We start from the raw sequence: 18,484 nt of genomic DNA on the forward strand, positions 1-18,484 counted from the left end.
GCTCACAGGGTGGGGCTGAAGACCAAATGTGCTGCTTGTTGTTAAGCATTTCAGCACATCAGCTAAACGCCTGGTATGTAGTAACTACTCAAAGGATGAGAGCTGAAATGATCCCCACGTAGGACTCAGGAGACCCGTCTTACCTCAGCACGATCACCTGACCTTCAGCCCCCACAGCCACATCTGTCAGGCCATCCCCTCCAAGGTCCTTCACCCCGTGGATGGAGCGTCCAAACCATTGAATTCCTGAGAACATCCGGGTCGCATCTATCCTCTGAGAACAAGAGAGAAATTCATGCTAAGCTGGGGCGAGCAAAGCTGAAGGGCGGGAAGAGTCGGGCTGGGAGAGGGGTCAGGGCTTGGAGGCTTCCAGGTGCCTGGGAGTGGGTTTTGAGTGGCAGGCAGGGAAACTCACCTGGCTTGGTCGGGGGCTTAGCCCCCCTGGTTGCCCATTGAAGATGTACACAGCCCCCTGCTCCTCCAGAGGGGCTCCCACAGCCACATCCATCAGCCTGTCCCCATTGATGTCCATCAGGGCAGTGATGGCTGCTCCAAATCGCCCAAGGGGGTAGCCAGGATCCCCCTGCAGCTCTGAGACCGCTTCAAACCCCAGCTGGGAAGGAGCAAAGTGACAGGTCCCACCTCAATCACTCGGCCAGCTTTCCCAGCAGGAGGCCTTGTATACAGGAAGAATGCTATGGCTACGTGATGGGGTCCCTCAGTTGGAATGTGCCGTCAGGCTAACCTGGGCTAAAGTTCCAGCATCACCTTTACTATCTGTGTGACTCTGTGGCTTTGGAAAGCTCCCCAGCCTTGCTGAGCTGTGACAGTTCCATTTGTAAAATAAAGCTCACAGTATCCCAGAAGGTGACTGTGAGAATCAAATGAGGCCTCCTATATATAAAAAGTCTGGCACTGGGCCTTGCACACAGTTTACATACTTCCCCTGCCCCCCACATGTTAGTTATCATTTGTCTGTTGTTTTAAAGGTCTGATTAACACAGGATCAGACATGGAAAGCCTTTCAGAATAACTGGGACCCAAGAAGGCCTGGGGGTCTGTTTCTCCCACATATTCTATTCAGTGTCCTGGTCCCCACCTGTTTTCTCTGGTAGATGAACACCCGGCCTCCTCTCTGCTCCCCATAGAACAAGGGGGCTCCAATCAGCAGGAGCTCTGTTTCCCCATCTTGGTCCATGTCAACGCCACATAGCTCACCACCGAAATAAGAGCCAATCTGCAAGGAGATGAAGATGTTTGGGGAAGAACCCGTGAGCAGGACACCCCCTTCCCCGTCAGCTGCACCATATCCGTCCTACTCCCATCCCTCAAATGAAGGTTCAGGTCCTGGGTCCTACTGAGAGCCCACAGGAATTAAGACTAGTTGGGCTCTTTGAAGTTTGGTTTCTAAAATTGGCAAGTGGAGATGACGAAGCTTACCTCGGAGGCTTTGTGGGGAACAAGGCTGACAGTGTTTGGCCCAGGGCCTGCCTCAAAAGTGATGAGTGTTCAGAAGGCAGCAGGGAGCTTAACTAGTGTCGCACCAGCCCCTCCTCGGCAGCTGCCCCCAGGGCCATGCTCACCTGGATCCCGTCTATTTTCTGGATCTGGCTCCAGGGTCTTATGCCCTCTGGCTCTTGGAACAGCAGCACCCGCCCCACATGCTGGTATCGGGGGGCTCCAGCTGCCAGCAGTGACTTGGTCCCTCGAGAGGGCAGCCAGGTCACTGTATAACCTGAGGAGAGAGGCAGTGAGGGGCTTAGGGGTAGAAACCCAATGGCTACGGAAAGAAGGTAAAACCCAGCAGAAGTCAGGGCAGAGACCCTGGGAAACTGGGTTAGTGGCAAAGCTGCACTGAAACGGCCGGAAGACCTCCTTCTGAGAAGAGCAGCCACGTGCTCCGAGTGGTACAAATTCTGCTGTCGTGGTCCAAGACTGCATTTCTCAGACCTTGGACAAAAAAACATGCACAGGGAGCAGCAGTCACATTCTACAGGGTAAACGTCTTCCTGAGGCTCAGTTCACCTGAGGGTTTGTAAAAGAGACTACATTCTTTTTAAAGAATCAACTAAAATAGGATATATTAGTAAGAAGAAGGCCAAGTCTGCACAGAGATTAAAAATAAAACAGGAGATCGGAAACCATATCCTATTTCAGGTTATCTTCATACTTCACAGCAAGGTTCCCTGCTCTCTGCTCCTACACTGCTGAAATGCTGGAATAAAGGCTGCGGGAAACTGGACCAGGGATTGGGCAAGAGCCAGGAGCCACCCAGTCGGAATGCTCTCTGATTCAGAGATGACTAACTGACCCATTTGATCTTCTTTGCTTAGAGCAATTGAAAGTGAGTGAGAAAAGCAGATGCCCATGAGAGGAAGGGTGAAGAGGCTGAACCACTCTTCTATTTGTTCATGTATATTCCTGAAGCACAAGGGTTAAGAATTTGCCCTTTGAAATCAGAGAGACAGGGTTTTAATTTGAGTGCTCCTACTTCCTAGCTATGTAATCTTGAGTAAACTACTTCATGCATCTGAGCCTCCGTTTTCTCATCTTAAAAAATGGGGACCGTACCAGCTTCATAGGGTGGTTTTGAGGATTAGATAGGACTGTGGACATAAAATGCTTAGCACTATGCTAGAGACATCTAAACTAAGATCTGAAGGATAGCAGCATAGTAGGCAGTCAAGACTGTACTCACTTCTACACATGCATATATATACACACACACACACATGTATATGTGTGTCTGTGTATAGTCTGGTGGGGGCCTAATTAGAGATTACACTTTGGGGTTATTTCTTCTTATTGGGTGAGCAACTTTACCAGCTATTTTGCAGTAAGTACAGCTGTCCCGAGGTATCTGCAAGGGATTGGTTCCAGGACCTGCTGCAATATCAAAATCCACAGATGATCAGGTCCCACAGTTGGCCCTCAGGAAACCTGGATTCCACATCTGTGGATTCAACCACCCACAGATGATAAACATGGAACCCGCAGCTGCAGAAGGCCAACTGTATACTGAAGAATGGAAAACCATCTTGAAGGCGTCGGCGTAGGTGCTGGAGTGTAACTCTAGTGGTTACTACATGTAGGCTTTTGGAGCTGGACTACCTGGGTTCCACCTACTAATTCTGTGACCCTGGGCAAGTTATTTAAACTCTCCTGGGCTCAGTTTCATCTGTAAAACTGAGATAATAAAAATACCTACTCACAGGGTTGTTGTGAGGATAAAATAAATTAATCCATGGCATGCACTTAGAACATTGCCTGGCACATAATACTTGCTCACTAAAGAACGTCAGAAAAAGGAAAAAAGAAAAAAAAATCACTGAGGGCAGCCTCCCTCAGAAGGGTAAATGCATGATGAATAGCATCGCTTTTCCCAAGGAAAGCATTCACTAAGATCATTGTGATCTGAGAGTTTAAGAAAGGAGTGGCCCACCCCATGCAGGGGTCATGGGTGAGACAGGGTGGAGGGTGGTGATTCTAGATCTATAAGGAGGTAGAACCTGGAAGCAGTTCTATCCCAGGGCTCCCGGAGCCAGTTTGTATCCTGAGATAAGCTGACTATCTGACCGTGAACCAGAAGAACTATAACCCCAAGCATGGGGGTGAGGCCCCTCTGCCACCTGAGGCTGGCATCGCCTTGGGTGGACAGCATCCCCAAGACCGTGCAGGACAAGACATCATGAGGCAGAGAGAAGCAACAGCAGTTGTGGACTGACCATACTCATCTCCTCTGTGCTTGGCATCTAGAGAACTCCTGAGACTGAATCAACCCTTGAGTTCTGGGACAATCTGAGAGGAGGAAGACTCATGGAGGAGCAGCTACTAACGAGGTAGTTTGTTTTAAAATGTACTTAGGAGTCAATTTATGCATGTGACTGACAACACAGAGAGGTCACTGCCATGGAAAAGAGTTTATTACTCACAGCTCCCCAAAGCAGGCAGCACCACAGGCCGTGCAGGGCCACATGGGAGAGGTACGAGGGCCAGCGAGGAGGCAGAAGGAACCAGGGGCCCTAATTGTGGTTTTGGTAGGAAGGAATGAGGGAGGCAAGTCTGAGCAAGCTTCGGATTGGACGATTTGAATAATGTTGGCAGGCTCTGGGCTATAAGGGTGGTTTTTAGTTGTCTAGAATCTGGGCCTGGGGTGATTTAGGTTGGGGGTAATATTGGCCCAGTTAGATAAAGGAGTGGCTGGGGATACAGGCTCTGGATTGGCTGGTTAGCATATGAAAGGCCTGCTCACAAGCAAGTGTTTCCTACCTGTAGGAATTAGCGAGCCTGGGAGGGGCAGTCTCTCCAGGATTAGCAAGGCTGCCAAGATGTCAAAGCAGCATAAAATACAGAAATGAAAGACGTGATTAATACCAAGGTGAGGGGTTAATAAAGGAAAAGTGAAGAACATGATTGCCATATTTAAACTCTCAGTCTGTTCATGCTGATTGCTCACTTGCTTTCATTATTATTTTGAAAGTCAGTCTGAGTGACTCTCAAACCCAAAGCACCCAGCAGAACAGAGAAGTACTCACCCAAATATCCTGCCCTCGCTTCTGGCGTCAGTGGTTCATTCCCAACAAATGTGTCATCGCTCAGGTCTGCCGTCAGGTCAATAAAGCCCCCAGCCCAGTCCTTGGCTCCAACTGCTCCCACAACACCTTGGCCCTGCCCAGGGAGGGGGGTGAGCGGGGTCAGCTGCATTCCCACCATGTCCCTCAGCCCAGTGCTTCAGGCCCATCACTCACCTTGCTGAGGTCCGCACTGATCCCGCTGGAGGACAGCTCCATGTCGAAGGATGTCAGGTCCTGTTTGCTTGTGCCTGAGGGACAGGGTAGGGGACAATGGGTTGAGACCCAGGGAGCAGTGAAAACCATGATACTCGTGAAAGGGAACACAGCATCTTCCTGCAGGCAAGGTAGAAGGAGCATGTCAGACGGGGAGGTGACTTGGGCTCTGAGTCTCCCATGACTCTCCATGAGCTCAGATGTGGCTATTTCATTACCCAACTCAGTACATCTAACAGGCAGCTCTTGATTTCCGCTCCCACCCAGGGATCCCCTCTTCAGCGGATGGCACCCCCACCCACCTAGTGACTCACACTGAAAGCCCAGCCATTGGCCTGGACTCTTCCCTTTCCCCTCTGTCCTGTCTCCACCAGATGACCAGATCGTGATGATTCTACCTGCACAACACAGCTGCCCTCTTCTCTGAATCGTCTGTATCGCCGCCACACTGGCTCAGGCCAGCCTCTTCACGTGCCTGATTAATGCAAGAACTTACAAATTTGGTCTATTTGACTTCATTCTTCCTCTTTCTATGCCCTTTTCCCACAGAGTAAGTTGAATAATCTTTTAAAAATATGTACATCAGACCTCATCTTTCAATTTCTTAAAAACCCTTTGTTACTTCCCATTGGTCTGTAGTTGGAAGGCCCCTGCATTCCTCTCCAACATTCTCTCTCCCTCCCACCCCTACTCCTATCACGCTGCCCTGTCCTCCTACTTCTCAGACACACCGAGCCCCACCCCACGCCCAGGCCTTCACATCTGCTCCCCTCTCTGAGTCAGTGCTCTCTGCCCACACTCCTCATGTGGCTGTTGGATTCTCATCTCTCATGTCTCAGCTCAAAAGTCATCTCAGAGTGGATTTTACCTCCATTTAAAAAAAAGCATCTCAGAAAAGTCTTCCTTGGAAAGCTTATCTACAGTGGCCTCTTCCAATTCAATCTGTCTCATCATTTTATTTCTCTTCTTTATAGCACGTAACACATTCTTTAATCATCCTGTTTATTTACACGTTTCCTGTCTTTCTTTATCCAACCTGAATATGAGCTCTATGTTGGCAATATCCCTGAGTGCCTTATTCATAGTGCCCGGTCCATAGTGTTGCAATCATGAATGAATAAAATAAAAAAAACACCAGCAGCCTTGCAAGGATACTGCGAGGAACGAGGAACGGATTCAATGATACAGATAAAGTGCCTGTGACCTCTGAGCTTTCAAGAAAGGTAACAATTATTATGCAGATTTGTTCATTTGCTAAGGGCATATTTAGAGCCACTAACTATTTGGTGCTGGGGATACAGCGATGAAAAGGCAGGCACAATGTTTGCCATGATCAACCTCACAGTTTAGTGTGAGAGACAGACATCTAATGGACAATGTACAAGGTCTGTCACAGGAGCTCTGATGGGGAACAGACAGTGTTTAAAGCAGCCCCAGGAAGGAGCACAAAGACTTGGGGACCGGCAAGAACTTATCAGAAGGAATGACATCTAGACCACGATCTGAAGGATGAGTCAGGGCAGGGCGGGTAAGGGGAGAGATAAGAGCTACCATGTACAGAGAGCCCACAAGTACCGAGCACTTTGCTAAACAGTTGTTAGGGCTTGAATTGTGTTCCCTAGAGAAAACAGGCTGAAGTCTTAATCCCTAGTACTTTAGAATGTGACCTTATCTGGAAATAGGGTCTTTACAGAGATAATGGAGTTAAAGTGAGCTCACTAGGGTGTGCCCTGATTCAGTATGACTGCTGTCCTTATAAAAAGGGGAAATTTGGACACAGAGGGAAGATGTGAAGACACACAGAGAGAAGGTGGCCAGGCGACTGGAGTGATGCAGCTGTGAGTCAAGGAACACCAAGGACTGCTAGCAAACACTGGAAGTTAGAGCAGGAAGTTAGGCAGGGATGGATTCCCTCCAAAACCATCACAAGGAGCATGGTGCTGCCCAACCCTTGATTTCTGACTTATAGCCTCTAGAACTGCAAGACAACACATTTGTCTTGCTTTAAGCCATTTGGTTTTTGGTACTCTGTTACAGCAGCCCTAGGTAAATAACAGAGCAGTTAAACTTTACAATTCTCTGAGATTGGCATTACTATCCTCATATAACAGAGAACAATGAGCCACAGAGAGGGAAAGTGATCTGGCTGAGGTCACACAGCACAGGCAGAGTGGATTCTTGAGCAGGTCCACCTGGTCCCATTATATATAATGCATTGCCTCTTCAACTGAACTGAATACCAAGCTATGTTCTAGCAAAGGGGCTTCCTGGCAGAATCATGTAACTTTCAGCCACCTAGGCTACTTGGGGAAATACTCTCCCATAGCCAGTCCTCCATCTGGCAACTACAATCAAAACCTTCTCTTTTTTTGGGTCAAGGAAGAGGGCCTGTGGGGTCCTTGCACTTGGCTCCTGCCCGCTTGCCCATCTTAAGTAATTTGAGGCCTAGGATAAGTGACGATGAGGGAGCTGAGTGAATGGTGGAAGGAATTATGGTCATTCAACAGGGGCCAGTTGACACCAACAAGATATAGGTCAGCCCAGGGCCCCACCCTGGACCAGGCTGAGCTTCAAGAGGAAGACAGAATTTCAGAGGGAAACAGAGGCCGCTCCTAAATCACTCTCCCCTAAGTTCCCACCTGAGGTCTTTTATCCGGGGAGCTTTTACCAATGCAAGCACTCTCTAATCTATCCCTTGTGTCTCTAATCTAATGCCCCAGATGAGTTTCTGTATACAACCCCCTGAACCCTCTCTCCCAAGGGTCTGCCACTCACCCTCAATGTCATAGATCTTTTTTTGCAGCTCAGTGAATAGACCTTTAAGCTTCTCAAATGTGTCCAGAATCTTTACAAACTCCTTCACAGGTGTTGAGGCAAATTCATGGAGTGTCTTCTGACTTTCACTGGTCTTAAAATACTTTCCAATCTGTGAGGGAGTGAAAAGTGAAGAGCAGGCATCCCCAGAATTGCAGACCAATTTTCTATTATTTTCACAAGACCCTGGCCCCAGGGAGAAAAGGGAGTGGGGTTCAGAAACAGGAGAGGGAAGATGGGACGTTAAGAAGAAGCAAGGACCTGGGGCCCATACCCCAATGACATAACGGATGATGTCTTTGGCTGCTTCAATGTTGTCTTTGTCAGTGGCTTCCCCGTCAGTGATGATGATAAGCACTTTGGTGGCATCTGGCCGGGCCCCCAGGTCTTGCCGGAACACCTCGGTCCTATGTCCAGGAAAAGCGGAGTGTGTGAGAGGCTCCTCCTACATCATCTGAGATCTTTCCCTCAGCCTGCTCATTCAGTCACTGCCCTGCTGCTGATGCAACAGCCCTTCTCACAATACCCAGGCAGATATTCCTGTTCCCAGCCTTCAAAGTTCTCTTCTGAATCTCCTTCCTCACCCTTGCTGCTATATTCTTCCTTCTGGACCAGTGGTCCTCAGCTGAAATCTGGGCAGCCATAAGGTTGTCCCTGAGTCCATGGGCAGTGGGAGGAAGACTCGGGAATTCCTACCCCTCATTTCAGTCTCATGGTGACTACCCTTTAATCAGTTAGACATGCTGGTAATCTTAGGGAGATGTCAGCACAAGGATGGGTTCCATGGCCAAAGAAAAGTGGAAAGTCACCCTTCCAGAGCAAACACATGTAGCGCCTCCTATGCCTCCCCTACTATTGCCAGGTTGCCTGTAGATCTCGGCTGCAGCAAGTCTCCTGGGGAATCAAAGTGACTCTCCCCAAACCATGAGTTTCTCAAGGAAAGAACCATGCTGTACCTCGGGCTCCTGACTCTGGCACCAGCCTACTCTGTAGTAGGTGCTCAGTGCATGTGACAGAAAAGAAAGAAGGGAGGACTGAATGCTGGACAGGTCAAGTCTCCAAATTCCTGCCCTGCCCACAGCCTCCTTCTGAAGCAAGACAGGTTGCCCCCCAGTTTCTGCTGAGACAGCAGCTATATTTGAACTATCTCTCCTCAACCCACAGCTAACCAAAGATGGACAATCAATCTAAGAGGCGACAATCCGCAACCCCTGATTTATGTCTTGACCTGCACTGGGAACAGAAGCTGAAAGTCACAGGGAGAGGCCACAGTGGGAGGTGAAGCGATACAGAGAGGAGGGCGGGAAAGCTACTCAGAAGCTGCCAAAGACAGAGGAACTCAGATGGGCAAGGTCAAAACCACCTGCTGACAAGACCTCTAGTTCTGTTTTGGATGCAGATGTTTCCCTAACCTCCATCCACGCAAACATGGCCTGTCACGGATCGTGTTCATGGATTTCCACCCTTATTTGAACCACCACCGTCTCTCATCTGGATTTTTCAATAATCTGCTAACTGGCCTCCCTGTTTCTATCCTTGCCCCTTCCACAGTCTAATATCAACCTTACAGCCAGAGGGACTCTTTTAAAAACATAAATCAGATGATCACTTCTCTGCTCAAAAACTCCAATGATTCTCATCTTAAAGGAACAGCCAAAGCCCTCATGATGGGCTCCAAGTCCCTAACTCACCCAGACTTCCCTGATCTCTGTGACCTCATCTTTACTTTAACCCATCACTTTTTTCTTTCCAGCCACACTGGTGTCCTGGTTCTTCCGTGAACATCCCCAGCATGGGATCAGAGCCTCTGCTATTCCGTGTACCTGGAACGTTCTCCCCCCAGGTATCCGCATTGTTGGCTGCCTCACCTCCGACAAGTCTTTGCTCAGACATAACCTTCCCCAATCTTCCTACTGAACACTGCTATGTTTTTCTTTATAAAGCTTACATTTTCTACTCTGTTATCCCATTTATTTATTTATCCTGTTTACTGAAATTCTTTCTGCTACTAGAATGTTAAGCTCCAGGAGGGCAGAGATTTTTCTTTGTTTCATTCACTGTTAAATCCCAGCACCTGGAATGTGGCAAACAAAAATCCGCAGGCCAAACCCAGCCCACAGCGTGTTTTTGTATGGTCTCTGAGCTAAAAGTGGGTTGCATATATTTGTTTTTAAAGAGTTCCAGAAACAAAGAAGAATATGCAACAGATACTGTATGTGGCCAGGAAAGTCAAAAATATTAGTATCTTGCCCTTTACAGAAAAAAAAAATCTGCCAAGTCCTGACCTGGAACACTGCCTGACACGCAGCCAGATGGTCCAAAATTATTATGAAACACATTTCCGTGACTGCTTCTTTTTGTTCCCACAGATGACACATTTTGGGGTATCCTATGGTACCCCTTTCTCTAAGATTGGCCCCCTTCCCAATGGAGGTGGGACCCCAGAATCCAAGTTTGTGCCTTGTGACTCTAAGCCATAAAGCAGACCCAGACCATAAGTGGGTGGACCTCCAGACACACAACCCAGGCTCAGCCAATCAGAGTTTCTCTCCCGGAAGCTACAATTCAGGTTGTTCACCTGAACTGTGGCTATTACTTTTCCAGTGGACACGGTTCGACCACGTACCCATCAAAGCTGTCGACAGAGAGAGAAGAATGAGGTAGACGTGACAGGTCAAGTGAGCACCAGAAGGAAAGAGCTGGAAACACCAGCAGAGTCTTAAGGAGATACAGCACATGCATGTTTAACTTATGCAAATTCAACTGTACATGTTTGGCAAACTAATGGAAATGAGAAAAATAAGTGTAATAATAGTACAGGAGGTCCTTCCTGCTTTTTCACTCAATTTTAGTGCATGCCCCAGGGGAGCATGAGATAGGCAGTCTAACTCTCTTACTCCCCAAATTGGTCTCAGTTTCCATGGTCCACTCTAAAGTTTAAAGGTCTTCAAAAAATATACAATATGGCCCTTTAACACAGTCCAACTGCTGGGAAACAAGCCGCTGGACAACAAGCAGCTCGAAAACAAGCCACACCTAGATTTCCATGAGCTTAAAATAGTATATTCACACTTACTTGCTTAAAATGCACTTGCTTGCTTTGTTTTAATGTTTTACACAGTAGATGACCTATAACACGTATTGTGCTAAAGAAAATTTGTAAGGAGAAATCTTGAGACTGACCATAAGGGCACGAAGGAGGGCAGATATTTCCTAGAGTAAAACAATGGACAGTCCTGGAAAGCCAGATCATCCATTAACAGAACTTTGTTCTGGCATGAAAGCATGCTGTTTAACCCGAGGAAGTATTTGCTATCTCGAGATGTCCCAGAGGCAATAACAGGACAGACTTAGACATTTTGCATAACCCGAGGAGGGTGATTGTTCGTGGAAGGGATAGGCCTGAGATTAATCAGTTAAGCAGCAAGCAGAATTTAGTGCTTATCATATGGAATATCTAAATCCCCACCTCTTTGATCTTATATTTCCTGAGCTGTATACTCCTAATAAATATGATGTCGACCAGGCTTTCGGTGCTCTAGAGCCACGAGATCTTGAGTCCCCTGGTCCCATCTTTGCTCTTTTCTTTGTCTCTTTGTTTCTTAAGTCTTGCGTCGCCTGTCCTCAGACATGGTCCCGAGCTGCGCTGGACGCAGCATCTAACTATGTTCATCTAAGCTTCAATTTAAAGACAGCAATCTGATCCAACTCTGGGTTGGTAGATTTAGGAAATGAGGATGTGCTAGTTTCCAGTGTGGGACATGGCTATATTGACTTTTATGAACAATTCAAAGAATTCTTCAAAAATAATTTGATTGTTTGAGATTTGTGTTCATACATTGAGTTCAAAACCTGATTTCCATCTAAGATATGACTCTCCCGTGGCTTCCATAATTCACAATCACTTTCCAAGTCCTGGTTCTAGTCCCTCAGGCATCCTGGTGATACTCTCTGTCCCAAAGATTCATGAGCTATCCCTGTATCCTCTCAAGAAGTTCCCTTTGGAACCTTAATTTAAAAAGATACCTGCACTCTGATGTTCATAGCAGCACTATTTACAATAGCCAAGACATGGAAACAACCTAAATGTCCATTGACAGATGACTGGATAAAGAAGTTGTGGTATATTTATACAATGGAATACTACTCAGCCATAAAAATAATAAAATAATGCTATTTGCAGCAACTTGGATGAAGCTGGAGAATGTCATTCTAAGTGAAGTAAGCCAGGAAGAGAAAAAAAAATGCCATATGATACCACTTATATGTGGAATCTAAAAAAAAAAAGACAAATGAACTTATTTACAAAACAGAAACGGACTCGAAGACATAGTAAACAAACTTATGGTTACCAGGGGTGGGAAGGGATAAACTGGGAGTTCAAGATTTGCAGATACTAACTAATATGTATAAAACAGATAAACAACAAGTTTATACTGTATAGCACAGGGAATCATATTCAATATCTTGTAACCTATGGCAAAGAAGAATATGAGAACGAATGTATGTTTCTATGTGACTGAAGTATTGTGCTGTACACCAGAAACTGACACAGCATTGTAAACTGACTATACTTCAATAAAAATATCTTTAAAAAAAAGAAGTTCCCTTTGGGATTTAGTTGGTATAAAGTAGATTCCTGTTACAATCAAAAGAACCTGGACTAATATAAACTACTATATAGGAAATAGATAAACAGCAAGGTCTTAATACATAGCACAGTGAACTACATTCACTATCTTGTAATAACCTGTAATGAAAAAGAATATATATATATATGTATAACTGAATCACTATGCTATACACCAGAAACTAACACAACACTGTAAATCAACTAAACTTCAGTTGAAAAAAAAAAAAAGAAACTGGACTAAAATTGCTCCACTTGAATTCTTACAAATAATTTTCCCCTTGCTGAACCCACCTATTGAGTTCCTATGCTTTGCAACTTGAAAAAACTAGGACACACGGAACAACTGATGGATGGGCTCTCTCACGATAAAGTGAACTCACGCGACATAGTTGATGGCCTTAAAGGTGTTAGTCAAGTCTTTCATGTGTTTGACTTTGGCCAGCAGAGCATCAGGGTCCCTCAATTTAACATAATCCAAGAAAGTGAATTCTGTTTTGCAGTTCGTGGAAAACTGAACAGCAGCAAACTAGAAAAAAGAAGGAAGACATGAAATGTCATTACATAGCCCTTCCCACTTGTCCGCTTCAGTCTCTGCTTCTGATCCAGGACCTGGGCAACCCAACTCCACATCCTTGCCTCAAGTCATGCTTTTGAAATTGAGGTTGAGGGGGAGAAGACAGCACAGTGGTAGACTACGTGCCTAGCAAGCACAAGGTCCTGCGTTCACTCCCCAGTATCTCCATCAAAATAAACAAATAAATAAATCCTAATTACCCCCTCAATACAGTGCTGTATGTGAATTATTTCTCAGTAAAACTGGAAGGAAAAAAAATTTTAAGACAAGGTTGTATATAAAAAAAACAGAACTAAAATTAAATAAACCTCCACTCCCTTATGTAATGCTGTCTTCTGGGCTCCAGTTCTCTGGGTCTGCCTACCTCACTGACAGAAATGGTTCCTAGTGACCATATTTCTTCTGAGTGACCCTGCTAGACTGGACACAACTGGTTGAGCCAAAGACAGCCACCTGGCTGAGGTGAGGCCAGTCAGAATCTCTTCTCTGAAAAGGTGGAATTTGTAGAGGGAGGGGTTGCTTGAGAGGAAGATTTAAAAATACAAACAAAAACCTCCCAAAACTTTAACATGTTAACTTGGGAGCTTTCCACAGGCCCATGTGATCCAAAGAGGAAGAGAAAGAGAAGAGGGAAACAAGAGCCAGCAGAAAACAGAAATGAGAACTGGGGAGAATCCTGGGAGCAGAGGATCTAGCTGCAGTCATGCTCTTATGTTCCAGAGACACCATATACTAAATTTTCCTTTTAGGCCTTAAGCTAGCTCAGGTAGGCATCTATTCCCTACAGCCAGGAATCTGGTATATTTACCTGGTAGGAAGAGTTGCTGAGTTTCTTCATCACATCCTTCATGAAGTCTAGAATTTTCTGAAATTCATTTTCCTGCAAGCTCAGTGAGCCATCAAACAGAAATACCAAGTCTACGTTGCCCTTTATACACTCTGCAGAGGCAGACACAAAGGGGCTTGGTAAAGGGGCTCCAGTGGCCGGCCTGCCCATGCTGGTTCCCATATGTGGGCGACCACCTGGAGGTATTTTTACCCACCAGATCCCCAGTTTCTTACCCTGATAACCAGGGCGTCCCTGCAACATGGGACCCATCAGATTCTGGCGGAAGAGGTAACACAGGCCACTTAGATAAATATTCTGGTCACATGTCCGAGACAGCCCAGGGTCACAGGCCTGAAGGAAGCAGAGATATAAAAAGGTGTTGGTGGGGAGAGTATAATTCAGTGGTAAAGTGCATGCTAAGCATGCACAAGGTCCCAGTTTCAGTCCTCAGTATCTCTATTAAAAAACAATAATAAATGTAAGTAAATAAATAAACCTAATTACCTCCTCACCCCCCAAAATTTAAAAAAAAATTTTAAATAATAAAAAGAAAAAGAAAAAGAAAAAGGGATTGGGGTTTCCTCTTGCTGTGCGTCTTTGGCACATCATCAGCCAAGAACAAGAACCTTCAGGGTCATCATCCCCTGGCTTCATTCCCTACATCCAACTGGTTACCAAGGTAATTCTGCCTTCAGGTTTCTTGTATTAATCTCTCCATCCCTACTACCAATGCTATATGCCAACAGATGCTCGCTGCCTAGAGAATAAAGTCTAAACTCTTTAGTTTGGCATTCGTATTGTTTACAGTTGGGCGCTATCTACATTTCCAGGCCCTTCCCCTTCTATCTCAATCACACATTCTGTGTTCAAGCCAAATCAAATCACTCCCTAGTCCCAGAATACACAATGCTGTTTCTTTCATTTATGACTATCTTTCCTGCCAGACTGCAATTTCTTGAAAGTCAGAGCTCATGTCATGGTCATCTTTATATCTCACTCTCCTTCCTCCATCAGAACCTAGCACCATGCCTGGCATATAACAGCTAAGTAATCAAGCTCCAGTTAAATACTGGGTAAATATTTCACTCATTGAGACTTCTATCTCTCATATACCTGTGTCAGAAGGATGCTGCTGGGATGAATTGTAAAGAGCAATGGACTTGGAATCAAATGGGAATGTGATTCAAATTCTGCCTCCACCTCTTTAAAACCATGTGACCTTGGCCAAGTCTTTTGACCCCTTTGGTTCTGTTTCCTCCTGTGTAAAATGTATTTACTCATCCTTATCTCACCTGAGTGTCTTGAGGATTAAAAGAGATAAAGCAGTGTTTCCTAACCTTTAAGCATTTGTGTACTGATTCACAATTTCTGTCATATGGGCATATCATCTATACTATTACTTACTTAATATTTAATTTAATTTAAATTTACTTTTTTTAAGCTTTAGCCTCATCCTAAGCAATGGGATCCAAGAAATCATGAATTTGATGTACTTGCTGTATATTTTTTTCTAATAAGCCATTAAATAAAAATATAACTATTAAAACATTAAAAGCTGTATTCCACCACAGATCATCTTATATATTAATGGTGACAGATACTTTGTATTTAGGAAAAAAAAAAAAAAAACTGAGGAAACTAGGGTCTCAAAAATACCTGGCTGATAGTTGGTTCTCAATAAACACAGATTGAATCTGAATCACTCTGATAATTATAATCTTCTATAGGATCTTTAATCCATTTTTTCTCCCTTCCTTTCAGCCTGTTTTTCCTAGATCAAGCTTCACAGGCGCTGATATCACACTATACGAAATTCTTACCAAAAGGCTGTCACTTGTGGGGTCTGTCGCCAAGGTCATTCCCAAATACTTGGAGGTATAGTTGGAACCTGTAGGCACCAGAAGATTGGTCTAGAGGAACTCAGGCAATCCAGGTGTGGTGGGGCCAGCGTGGATTTTCTGACACCATTCCTTCCAGCTCCCAAACCAGTTACTCACCACTCAGTCTGACTGGCTGGCAGTGTCCTGTGCCTGGCTGGCACTGATAGAGCTTTCCTGTGCTGTTCCCCTCACCTGGCGCTCCCACGACAACCCTGATGAGAAATCTCACCTGTGAGATGGGGTTGCCCAGGTCTTTACTCACCCACTCCTACCTGTTAAGGGGGTTCAGATCCCTGACAAGGCATCCCGAAGCAATTCAGTCACTCCCCTACCCGGTGGCTCCTCAGCCCCCACCTCTTCCCTCCTGAATCCCAAATAAATAATCCAGTATGTCCGAATTGGAGAAAGTTAAGGATCTTTTCCATTTACAGTCCAGAAAAACGGAGGCCCAGAGAATGATCTGCCAGAATGTCACATTATGAGTTCATTCAATCAGCCACCAACTCAGAAGCCATTTATAGCATACTTGCCATGTGCTAGGCTGTGGTATGTACCAGGGATGGGTGGGAGAAGCGGTAGAGAAACAAAATCCCTGCCTTCAAGGAGTTCACTGTCTGGTCTGGAAGAGGGTCAGGAATCTAGGAAGTGCTACAAAGCGTATTAAGGGCTGTTTCCCCTTCTATCAGGCACTTGTATGGTGCTTTAACGATGCGTCGATGGATCGTCCTCACCCTACTGTCTGATGGCCTTGCTCCTGTTTCTGGCAAATCTCACCATGCACTCCTTGAAACAGGGAGGTCCTGGCCAGGGCAGGGAAGGCATGTGGCGGCAGCTTACCCATTTCCAACCTGAAGGACACGGTACCCAAAATGCCTCCCGGCTTGTGGGAAGGAGAAGTTTTGCACATGTCGCACGTCCAGGTTGTAGCTCCAGGCTGGGGCTGAGGAACACAGGGAGCCCGTCAGCCACTTCTGGCCAGGGGACCCCCCCCACCCCCTCACATGCCCCACCCCGACTGGCAGGTGATGATTGGCCGCTGCCCACGTGCCCCAAGTGAGCAGCCCGACCTTCAAGGACCTTGCTCCCTCCTCCCCAGGCTGCCCACACCTGAGGCAGAGATGGAAGCTGCCCTCTGGACCCCTCTTTGAGGGCCTGGACACTGGGAAATATGGAAGCAGTTATTTCCTATTACCCAGAGCTCTGGCAGCTCCAGGGCCTGGGAAGGAAAACTTCCTATTTGGCATCTCAGCAAAGAAGGAGGGATGCACAGGCAGAAGCCTGTGAGAGAGGAGCAGACCCAGGGGTCCGGGAAGTGAAGGGGATGCCCCAAGGCAGGGTGCCTCTCCCCACACACCCACCTCTCCCCTGGGCCTGGGGCTCAGTCACCCAGAAAACTGAGATAATTAGCCTCAGTCTTTCTCCCTGTGAAAGTTCAAGATACCCTGATCCCGCGAAGTTGCCTCCTGACTCATCAAACGTTCCCTCACTCCCCACCTCCACATGGACCAATCTTTTCCGTACCCATTAGATCTCAAATTCCCCCATCACATTCCCCATCCTGGTGAGCCTAGGCGTCATCTGAAAGCCCTAAACTGTCCTTTCTGGCCCTGCTTTCCTTCCAGGCCTCAGGTTTATATCACAGCATCTTAGGATGTCAGAGATGCTGGCCCCGCCATTTGTTCAGATGGAGAGACTGAGGCCCCAGAAGGGGAAAGGACTTGCCTAAGATGGCACAGAGAGGTAGTACGGTTAGGACCAGACCCTAGGCCAGCTCTACATACCCATTAACCACCCACCGTTTTTTAAGGGCCCACTCCCCCATCTCACTGTTGCCACCTTTGTCTCCCTTCCCTGTCTTTTCCTTCATACCTGGCCTATATTTTGGACCCTGACTTTCTTTTTCTCATTCTCCCTCCATGATTCCTGGGCCCCAACATTACCTATGGCCTATCCTACCCTTAGAACAGCCGCTCATTTACTCCAGTTTAACAAAGCCCTGCAGTTTCCTTGGTCACAGACACATGTTCCTTCCCCTCCCCACCTCCCCTGCCTACCAAAGAGAAAAGGCCCAGACAGCAGCAGTCTCATTACGATGATGCAGGAGTTCATCTTTCAAATGGCTGGAGGGACCCAGACGCTGAATCGTCTCGGAGGGCCCTTGGGATTTGCTGGCAACCTAGGTAGGGTGAAAGAGGGAAATGATAATGCCCTGGGGCCTCTTGCAGTGAGGCTTTCTCACAGAGGCACCAAGGCTGGTAACACTGGGTCGAGGGCAGAAGGGGTTGTGCCTAGAGGGGTTGTGAAACCGCACGGGTTCAGGGAGGAAGTATGAGCAAGTTAGACACACTTCCTGGGCCTGCTTGTATTTTCATATCATCCAAGAGCAAAAAGCACAGTAGTGAGATGACTTCCTCTCCTGCCCAAGAGCAGCTGGGTCTCAGTCCTTCACCAACACACCAACACAAGACTCTATAAAGCTCAGGGGAGGTACTGGTCAAATGAACTGCAGTACAACTGTGATAGAACACAGAAAAGAATGAGGAAGGGAAAAAAATAAGGTAGGACAAAAAAAAAAAATGAGATCACATTCTTTTTTTTTTTTTAAATATAGGGAGATTGCTTTCTCTTGACAGTAAAAGATGTCCATGATATACTCACTGTTGAAGAAAAAGAGCAAGTAATAGGACAATATATTTAGTAACTCATTTTGAGTCTGAAAAACAAAGAAAAAAATTCCATCTAGTAGGAGATTTAAGATTTGCAAATCGTATCTGTGATATGGGACTTGTATCCAGACTATAGAGAACTCTTTAACTCAACAATAAAAAGACAACCCAGTTTTTTAAGTGGACAAAGAATCTGAATAGACATTTCTCCACAAACAATATGTAAAATTGCCACTCAGCACAGGAAAATATGTTGATCGTTATTCGTCATTAGAGAAATGCAAATCAAAGACAAAAGAAC

General features: G+C 46.2%; 1 protein-coding gene across 6 annotated transcripts in view; it reads right to left on the minus strand.

Moving 5' to 3' along the window:
• The window catches only part of ITGAL (integrin subunit alpha L), a 36,104-nt gene extending 18,258 nt beyond the window's left edge, over nucleotides 1-17,846 (minus strand). For 3 of the 6 annotated variants that reach the window (XR_004312685.1, XM_032460461.1, XM_032460460.1), the window contains exons 1-15: nucleotides 17,572-17,846; nucleotides 16,355-16,457; nucleotides 15,635-15,729; nucleotides 15,458-15,525; nucleotides 13,871-13,988; nucleotides 13,617-13,747; nucleotides 12,615-12,760; nucleotides 7,876-8,008; nucleotides 7,563-7,713; nucleotides 4,749-4,822; nucleotides 4,536-4,668; nucleotides 1,584-1,735; nucleotides 1,100-1,237; nucleotides 416-613; nucleotides 144-274 (exon numbers count right to left, since the gene is read on the minus strand). Coding sequence is in view for 5 of the 6 variants with exons in the window: in XM_032460461.1 (XP_032316352.1) it covers nucleotides 144-274; nucleotides 416-613; nucleotides 1,100-1,237; nucleotides 1,584-1,735; nucleotides 4,536-4,668; nucleotides 4,749-4,822; nucleotides 7,563-7,713; nucleotides 7,876-8,008; nucleotides 12,615-12,760; nucleotides 13,617-13,747; nucleotides 13,871-13,988; nucleotides 15,458-15,525; nucleotides 15,635-15,729; nucleotides 16,355-16,457; nucleotides 17,572-17,626 (1,826 nt within the window). In the remaining variant the exon portion in view is untranslated. The remainder of the gene's footprint in view (nucleotides 1-143; nucleotides 275-415; nucleotides 614-1,099; nucleotides 1,238-1,583; nucleotides 1,736-4,535; nucleotides 4,669-4,748; nucleotides 4,823-7,562; nucleotides 7,714-7,875; nucleotides 8,009-12,614; nucleotides 12,761-13,616; nucleotides 13,748-13,870; nucleotides 13,989-15,457; nucleotides 15,526-15,634; nucleotides 15,730-16,354; nucleotides 16,458-17,571) is intronic. The other 3 variants (XM_032460459.1, XM_006181510.3, XM_006181509.3) reach the window with 2 other exon arrangements.
• Between the last annotated feature and the right edge of the window lie 638 nt (nucleotides 17,847-18,484).

Source organism: Camelus ferus, chromosome 18 (genome assembly GCF_009834535.1).
Source record: "Camelus ferus isolate YT-003-E chromosome 18, BCGSAC_Cfer_1.0, whole genome shotgun sequence".
NCBI lineage: Eukaryota > Metazoa > Chordata > Mammalia > Artiodactyla > Camelidae > Camelus > Camelus ferus.